The sequence below is a fragment of the Hippoglossus stenolepis genome, chromosome 8, assembly GCF_022539355.2.
Source record: "Hippoglossus stenolepis isolate QCI-W04-F060 chromosome 8, HSTE1.2, whole genome shotgun sequence".
NCBI lineage: Eukaryota > Metazoa > Chordata > Actinopteri > Pleuronectiformes > Pleuronectidae > Hippoglossus > Hippoglossus stenolepis.
This window is the reverse complement of record NC_061490.1, coordinates 15,937,333-15,946,369: the sequence shown is the minus strand read 5'-3', so window position 1 is coordinate 15,946,369 and position 9,037 is coordinate 15,937,333. Positions and strand designations below refer to the sequence as shown.

The 9,037-nt window shown below is 40.4% G+C and overlaps 1 protein-coding gene across 1 annotated transcript; it reads right to left on the bottom strand.

Annotated features, from left to right (window-relative positions):
• Nucleotides 1-2,553: 2,553 nt before the first annotated feature.
• Nucleotides 2,554-8,844, bottom strand: LOC118114043 (extracellular matrix protein 1). The gene is made up of 11 exons (XM_035164237.2): nt 8,445-8,844; nt 7,350-7,400; nt 6,902-6,961; nt 6,082-6,144; nt 5,901-5,927; nt 5,538-5,803; nt 4,777-4,982; nt 3,891-4,167; nt 3,608-3,801; nt 3,277-3,364; nt 2,554-3,162 (listed from the first exon to the last, which is right to left on the bottom strand). The coding sequence occupies exons 1-11, from the start codon at nt 8,512-8,514 to the stop codon at nt 2,980-2,982; spliced, it is 1,485 nt and encodes a 494-aa protein (XP_035020128.1). The 5' UTR covers nt 8,515-8,844; the 3' UTR covers nt 2,554-2,979.
• Nucleotides 8,845-9,037: the final 193 nt, after the last annotated feature.

Genomic DNA, 9,037 nt, shown 5'->3' with positions numbered 1-9,037 from the left:
AGTCAAAGGCCTGCCCCTGTTTGGCGGAATCAATCTGATCCTGCATGGCCTGTTTGTCCCTCTTCCACCTAGCATCATTTGTGGACATCATGCACTTCAGTGCCGCATTTTCCTGAGCTAGCTCCATTCCCTCAAATTCCATTTCCTTGATCTCTCCATGGAGGAACTCAATCGTTTTGTGGGAGATTCCACATGATGTACAACGGACTGAAAGACACAAACACACATATAACAGGTAAATACACACTCCCATCATAAGTTTGATACACAGAAAAGACAAGAGGTCTTTCATCTTCATCTCTAATGATCCACACTGCTGAATGTAACTTTAACAGTTACATCACTTTCATCAATTCAGACGATTTCTCATCCATCCGTTCATTATCTCTCTTAAAACATTGATCATCACATGAAATTGTTACGAGTTAATTTAAATGCTGTTTCTGCATTTCTCTTAAGTACAGTATCTCAACACTAAAGTGAAAGTGAATTATCCTAAACAGAAGCTGCATAATATCCACAGATATAATATCCAAAGTATTGTAACACACAGACCGCAACTGTCAGTTCAGACTGAATGTCAGGTGACTGATGTGATGGGTTTATTGAAAATTCACAGACAAAACATGAAATAATGAAATAAAATGTAAGGTGGTCTGAATATGTGTAACACTAAAAGTGTCTCCTGATTAGAAAATCTTACCTCGTTTCTTAAGTTGTGTCCCTTCTTCATCTTGGCTGAACACAGGTACAGGGTAAGTGTTGTAGAGAAAAATGATCCGTTGTCTTCTAATAGTCTTGATGTTTCTTGGAGCTGTTGTCTTCTCCCTGTCTTGGACTGGTAGCAGTGTTGAATATGAAGGGTCAGGTTGGAGCTGTTATCCTGTCGCCGTCTCAAACTCAACTGACAAATTTCTCCTCCAGAGTTCAATAAATAGGGTTTCATACGTGACATCAAAGGAACAGTTGGCTACAGAATACAGGCCCTCATGCCTGTGTTCAATAGGGCCTCCCACTGTTCGGTGCTCGGGCCCTAACTAGAACATAGGCATGAGGGTTTCAAATGTGACATCAAAGGAACAGTTGGCTACACAATAACAGGCCCTCATGCCTGTGTTCAATAGGGCCTCCCACTGTCTCCTACTGTTCGGTGCTCGGGCCCTAACTAGAACACAGTCATGAGGGTTTCAAATGTGACATAAATAGAACAGTTGGCTACATAAAAACAACATTGAATAAAATATCCGTAGGTCTTGAATTTCCTGCAAAGTTTCATGATCTTTTGAGCATGTCTAGTTATTATTATCACCCTCATGAATTGGCTTTTTGAGGGCTTCAACATGCTCAAAAATATTCTAAAGTTTGCAGTAAATTAGAAAGTGGTGAAAATTTACGTATTCTGGAGTATTTGGAAATGAGCGTGGCAAAATGGCTCAACAGCGCCACCTGGAACGCAGCCCCTAGGTTTCCCCTCGACCGATCTTCACCAAAATCGGAACTAGGTTGTATCGTGACCAGTCATACAAAAAAGTCTAAAGGAGCATTATGAAACAGGAAGCCCGCCATTTTGGATTTAGTGGCCATTTTGGCCATATTCCACATTTTTACTTTAACGAACTTGTCGTAGAGCTTTCATCAGATCAACTTCAAATTGAGATGAGTGTCATCACAACAAGATGGAGATCTAAACTACTTCGAATTTCAACTTTTCGTCACACCGTGTGACCGTGGCGTGGCGTCAAAGTTTGATTACACGCCATCAAAACACGAGGTTCTGTATCTCGGACATATTTGGTCCAATTGAGTCCAAACTAGACATGTAAGACAAGAGTCCCGGCCTGATGACATCTACACAGAAATCGTGACTTAAAATCACAGCGCCCCCTGGTGGAAACCGGAAATGTCTTGTTTTTTGCATGTCTTACACTTGGATGTATTCCTCCTCATCCACTGACCGCAACCATGTCAAACTGTATCAAACAGGTCTCAAGACATTGATAATGTAGGCATAAGATTACTGGGACTTTTCGTCAAACGCCATATTAATGGTGTGGTGTTAAAATTCATCAACTCGCCGTGACACACGAAATTGCTGTAACTTCAGTGTTCATGGTTCTATCTCACTCAAACTACATTTGTGTAGCAACAGCCCCCCCCCTGCAGACATTTATATGGTTTTAAGGAATGGGTTAACCCTAACCCTAACCCTTTACGTTACGTTACGTACAGTAACTTTGGTAACAATTTGAGCATGTCTAGGCCCTGAAAAAGCCCCAAAAGGGAAATACAAATCCTTCGAAATACAATAGGGCCTCCCACCGGAGGTGCTCGGGCCTTAATAAGAAGAATCTTTAAAATTTCAATAAGGCCTCCCACCGTTCGGTGCTCGGGCCCTAATTATGATTTGTCACATCATATTTAAATCTACGTGGTAATTTGTCCATGAAGTATTCTGAGCTCTGTAAACTGTAAAAACGTATGTATTAAAAAACAAACTTTCCATGACTCATGTTTTACTCATTTGTGATTGAATAAAATGCAAGCCCACAAATGTATATTTAAAAAATGTTTTATTAGAACTGTTGTAGATACGATCTTAACCACACAAAAAAAATGAAAGGGAACTGATCTTGCAGCTCCAAAGAATCAAGAAAATGCAATGTAGTAAAAAGAAATAAGAAACAAATAAAAACAGGGGTAATGGTGACACAGCTGTAACAACATCTGTTTAATGAGCTGTGCATTTATTAATAAATCTGTTTATACATAAATGATGAGATGTGATCACAGACAAAAGCAGAAGAAGCTAGAATTTGGTCCACATTGTGTATATTCTTTTGATCTCACAGAAGTGACTAAGTGTAATTTGTGCTGCAATCATTTTTCTGTTGAGTGACTGAATGATACCTCTGCTACGAGCTTTACCATTTCCCTAATGGTCAGGTGCCAGTAGGCTCAGCAGCAAAAGGTCAAAAGGATTTAGGAGATCGGGCACCTTTTCTTCTTCTTCTGACGTAAGACCTTGGTTGCTTTGGTGATGGCGTCCATGAGAATTTTGGATATACAGTCGGGAGTTTCTTGTGAAGACGTGCGGCAGCAGCGACGGATGGCTGGAGCAGAGGCCTTCTCAGATGAACACAAGGACGCTGACATTTCCTCGAGCTAATTTCATGAAGAGAACAAGTCAAAGAAATCAGAGGATTTGGATTTTGAGTTCTTAGCTCCTCAAATTTGAGTCTAAAATATAGCATTTAAAATACATTTTTTTAATCTCACCTTTTGCATAGAACAAATGGTCTTGTCTTGTTCAGGCAGGGGGCAGCATTGCTCAACAAAGCCTTTGAGAGGAAAACCAACAGGGAACCTGAAACAAAATCAATAACTTTACTATGTTGCCAACTTTTCTTTGGTCACACATTGTGCAGATGGGTCTCGATCCACAACAACATTAATAACAAAGAAGATATTAAAAGGAAAGGAGGTGTCAGCACATTCCAAAATAGCAGATTTCAACACACCAGGCAGCTTGTGATTCACTCGTTTTCAAATAGAAGAAATTAAACTGGAAGGAAGAAAAGAATGAAGGAGACAGAAAATACCATCTTACTTCTTCTTAATGATCTTGTAAGTGTCGCAGATTTTGTCGAGTGAGATCTCCTCAGAAGTCATATTATAATGAGGGTCAGGAGAAATGTTGTGGAAGCAGTTGAGTCGATCATTTGCTCCTTCAACTACACAACAGTGGAAATCCGACTCTCCACCTTTCTTAACCGAGCAAAATTTGTTAAGCTCCTCACTCCACTGAAATACAAAAGCAGAAAAGAGTACATGAGACGGTACCAAACTGTATCTGTACAAATGATTATCTGTTTGTAACTTTCATGCTTTACCTTCTGTTCAGCACAGTTGAGCACGTCCTGCTTCTTTTTGCAGCAATGTTTGAATCCCTTCTCCATTCGATTAATGGTCTTTGCCTGATGAGACAGCCACTCGTAGCCTGTACCTGGCAGGCACTTGACACTGTAGCGGGGACGAAGGGCCTGGTCGCGACACAGTGACTCAACAGAATCTGCAGTGGGTCGTCCAGGAGGAAACTTGATGTCGACTTTCTGCGATGTAGATGGTGTCATCTTCTTCTTTCCTCTGACACTGTGTGGAGTCACTGTGCTGTAAAATATGAGGTAAGAGCCTTTATGATAAATTGGAAAACACTGGTGACCCTCAAATCCCATCACCAACAATGTGTTGGGCTGCGTTCAGATCATAGACTGTATATAAAGATGGACGCCAATTACAGCTCCCCAAGCCAAGGCGTCTGGATCTCCAGCTGGTGACTGGGGGCCGTATAGGTCATAAATCCAGCCTCGTCCATGTTGGTGGGTGGGACATGGACCAATTTTTTTAAATATATGTAGTATACGTCAAATAAATTTCTCTCAAAGATGGTTTATGTCCATTTAGGTAGTTTTTCATATCACACTGGTTTGTTCAAGTGTTAATGTTTCTGGTAAGTTTGGTTTTAATTAGTAAATGACAGACAGACATTGAAACTGTGGTAACAGATCATTTTCACTCACTATCTACAAGGTACATGGAGACAATAAGCAAGTCACAGTGTGGCTGCTCTAAGCTGATAACACAGGCGCAAAAATGAAAAACAAGACATGCCACAGGCCACACGCGACGGTCACACATCCATTGTGGTCTGAGAGTTTGTGATGCTACTGGAATAAGACTGTCAATATCTGTGCAGGTTTTATTCATTTCCCTACATACCTCTGGCAAGTTTTGGGGTTAAAGGTGAAGTCGATAGTAGAGGGCAGCGGTGGCAACGGGATCTCCTCTGTGGGCTCGTAGTTCGGGTTCGGAGAGTCGTTGTTGAAGCAGTCTAGCCTGTCGCGGCCTGTAAGTCTGCAGCAGTGATACAAACGATCCTTCACCGATGAGTCTTCCTTACAGAAGGATTTGACTGACAGCTCCCACTGCGACAGAACATAGACATTTAGGGTGTGTGTAATAATCCTTTGATGCTTATATAAAGTCCAAGTGCTCGAGGCTGTGTGTTGAGTGAGTGATTGAATTGACCGAGAATTAAAAAAAGAAAAGAAAAAGGAAGGAGTTAAGATTAATGTAATACTTTATTCACTGAGAGATTTGGGACAGGTTTGTTACTTTCCCCCAGACAGCTTCACTTGTACTCATGCCAGTGCATATCTGTTATGTCTGTCTGGATCGTATATAATGGGCTTATTGACCGGGAGCGCCAAAGGCCTTCAACTTTGTTTTAAGTACCATCATCTCTGCAATGTGAAGAATGTTTCATGCCTTTTATTTTTTTTTATATCTGGGGCCATACGAAAACATGATGAGAAAAGACGCTGGGTTTGGTTTGCAGGACTAAAGTCAATCACAAAGGGCCTCAGGTTAAGGAAATTAAGTTAATGGCAATATAAAGTTAGGCAATAATATGATGCCAGTAACAGTCTTGTTATTATTAAATTGCTGAATCAGTTTTAGGAGCTGTGGTGAAAACTTACTGCCTGTGTGGCGCAACACAGAGTCACTTCCCTCTCCCACGTCTGGTTCCTTTCGCAGCATGTGCTCAACCAGGACTCTGCGTTGTTGACCGCTTTGGCCCGTCTCTTCAGCTGACCAAAACTAGAGGTAGGAAAGTAAGAGTCTGGGTAGCGAGGACGATGCTCTCCGTGGACACAGATGGCTTTGAGATTCTCGAGGGTCGGGCGGCTGAGGGGAAACTGAACAGGGTAGTCTATAGGAGGGCCCCCAAAGGAACGGGGTTGATCTTAAAGGGAAGGACAGGAAGCGTGATTTTAAAGTGATGCTTTTACAGTTGTGGTTGGAACAAAGTAAATTCAAACAAGAAGAAAAAGAATACATACGCCCTCTTGGTCTTGGTCTGGAACCCCCTGACAGAACAAAGGTAGTTGTTTGTTTATCACTTCTTTAGAGGTAGTTTCTTTGTACAATTGACTTATTTGGACAATGGTTTGGTAAAGTAAATCCGAAAAGGGAGCGATAAATAAGAGAAGATGACAGATAGGTAGGTAGGTAGCAGCTAACCTCTCTCACTCAGGGTGTCAACCTTTTCTGGTGGAGACTCCATTATCCGCTGCATGGGAAACTCTATAAAACAAAAGAAACAAAAGAAAATGTTACATTATCAATAATAATGTCACAATATTATGAGAAATAAGTCTTAATTGGAAACAAAGTCATAATATTATGAATATAAAGTGGTAATTTAAAGAGAAAAAAGAAGTTCCATTTCCTCTACCTTCTGGATTCAGAATCTTGGTTATTAATCTCAATGTTTCTTTTTAAAACTATTTCGACCATTGTGACCAGCACAGAGTCGACCACTACCAATCATTTCCTCCTACACAAAAGAGCCAATTTCCTCCATGTTTGTGTTTCTTTCTTCAGAAGAGACTCAGTCGCATGCTCAATCTTTTCCAGGTCCCGATACTTATGATGATGTTGTGCTACTGAGCTAAAAGAGTATTTTGTTATTTGTGAAACCTATACTAAAGAATAACTTAACAAGATGCTCCACATTCCTCATGTTAATGACAGCCGACAGACTGATCACCTGATATTCTCACCCCTGGCACGTTGCCTACAGTCATGACTTTTTCCTTGTCAATGTACGACATTTTTATCCATGGATTATGACTTTAGTCTCGTAAAATGATGACTTAATTCTTGAAATCTTAGCTTTTTTCCTCTTTAGGTGACCCTAATACTGTAATGTATGATTTATTACTGGAATACAAGCAAGCTATAGGCAGTAAAATCTGAGCAGCCAAAGGGACAAATGTTTGAATGCTGTGTACTTATGCCAAAACAAGGTCATAACAGAAAACACAAAGAGATACAGAACCTTTGGGATCGAAGAGATCTGCCCAATCCACCTCTTTCTGGAGAAAGGCGTCTTCCATCCCTGAAAGACACATATTGATGAACAAGTCTTTTCAAAATGGATAAGTTAATGTCTTCATGTAGTAGCTAAGGAACCAAACAGGCAGAAAGACATTTGTTTACACTATATTTGTAAATACAGTCATGATCTAGGGTAGCCCATAAGCACTGAACTAAAAAGGGGTACTCTCCATAAAGTTTTGATTCATCAGAATGACATCATCATACAACTGTTTCCAAAGGATGAGTAGTTCTACTCGTGACATGCAAAGTGAACTTCATGTCCTAAAATCCCTGTAATGTCCCCTCAAGTCCCAAAACAGCCTCTTGCAGTATTAAGAGCTGAACAAACTGGCCCTCTGAACTGTTCACTGCAGCAATCAACTCTGCACTCGTACGTGAATACACACCTTCTTGCTCAAGGTCAAAAGTGACTTCAACCTGCCCAACGAAGCCTTCATCTGGAAAGTTGTCCACAGACAAAGAGAGAAGGAAAGAGAGAAAGAAAGAGAGAAGGGGAAGAGAGAAGGAAAGCCAGACAAAGTTACGCAACTCTCCACTGTTTTTCTTTAGAATTATATACAAATTATTGCTCTGCAAAATAGTCTGCAAGTAATTTTATTTTTAATACTTAAATTAGATTTAAAAGCAAGTACTTACTTTAACTCAGTTATACAAGGTAATATGATAATTTTACTTTTACCTAAATACATTTTGTCTTCTTATTTGTACTTTTACTTAAGTAAAATGTTTGAGTACTTCCTCTACCAGCTATAACTACTGCAAATTAAGATATTGCATATAAGATAATAGAATATGGTGCATTCTGAACATTGCAAACAATGGTGCAATTCATAAACATGTTGTTTAGTTTAAATACTCCAGGTAAAACTACTTACAACTAAAATTATACATAAGTAAAAGTGTGAAAATATTATCAGAAAAATAAAAAAAATCTAATAAAGTAAAACTACTCAGTATGTAGACAGAAAGGCTCCTGTCTGTGTTGCATTTTCAAATATTACACATAATGTAATAATTACTGATTTTCACATAGTAGCTACTCATCTCATTTTGATCAGATAATGTCATCTATAAAAATCATCATTATATTACCTTATATGCTAAATCTTAATATGCAAAGCAGTTGTAGCTGGTAGAGGAGGTACTCAAAGATGTTACTTTAGTACAAATAAAGAGACAAAATGTACTCAAGTAAAAGTACCATTTAACTTAATTGAGTAAGTACTTATCAGAAAGTGTAATAAAGTTGAAGCACTAGTGTTCAAATAAAGGAGATTAAGAGTATACTGCTCTGTGGGTACTTAGATACTTTGAACCTAATGTGTTTTAAAGTATTGTAAAGTATATCAAGTCTAAGATTAATGTCAGTGCGCACTTGGAGCAGATCAGACGAACAAACATGGAGCTGAAGCCTGACGTAAACACAACAAAACCAGTGGGACGACAACAACAACAACAGTCAGAGAAGTGACGGTACCGACCTGTGGATGCTGAGCTCAGTAAAACCCAGAGCAACAGGGTGGAACAGACTAGAGGCCAAGACGAGTCCATTGCGATCTTGTCGGTGTGTGTGTGTCTGTGTCGGTGCTGCAGCGGTCTGTCTTTATGACTGTCTACCGGGCTGACTGACTCCCAGAGGCCGCCCAGTAAACACCCTCAGCGGGGCAGCGCGCACAGACGGGCCCGGTAATTGGTCCAGCAGAAGCTCCCGTGCTGTCCGTCAGGGAGAGAGAGAGACCCCCGCAAACCCACTCTATGGTGGAAGTGGGGTTTCAGGGAGGAGTGAGAGGAAGGAGGGAGGGAAGTTTTTCACCATGACTCACTGCTGATCCCTCCAAAGTCCTTGAGTCCTCTGAGACACGCATGTCTGAACACAAGTTTTGTTTTGGTCCAGATTAACTTAATGTCCCGCCGTTAGCCGTAAATTACCAGCTGTCGCTGAGCTGAGCCAATCAGCGCTTCTTGCTCAAACACGTGATCAAGAACCATGGATTCTTCTTCTTCTTCTTTCTTCTTTCTTCTTTTCTTCTTCTTCTTCTTCTTCTTCTTCTTCTTCTTCTTCTTCTTCTTCTTC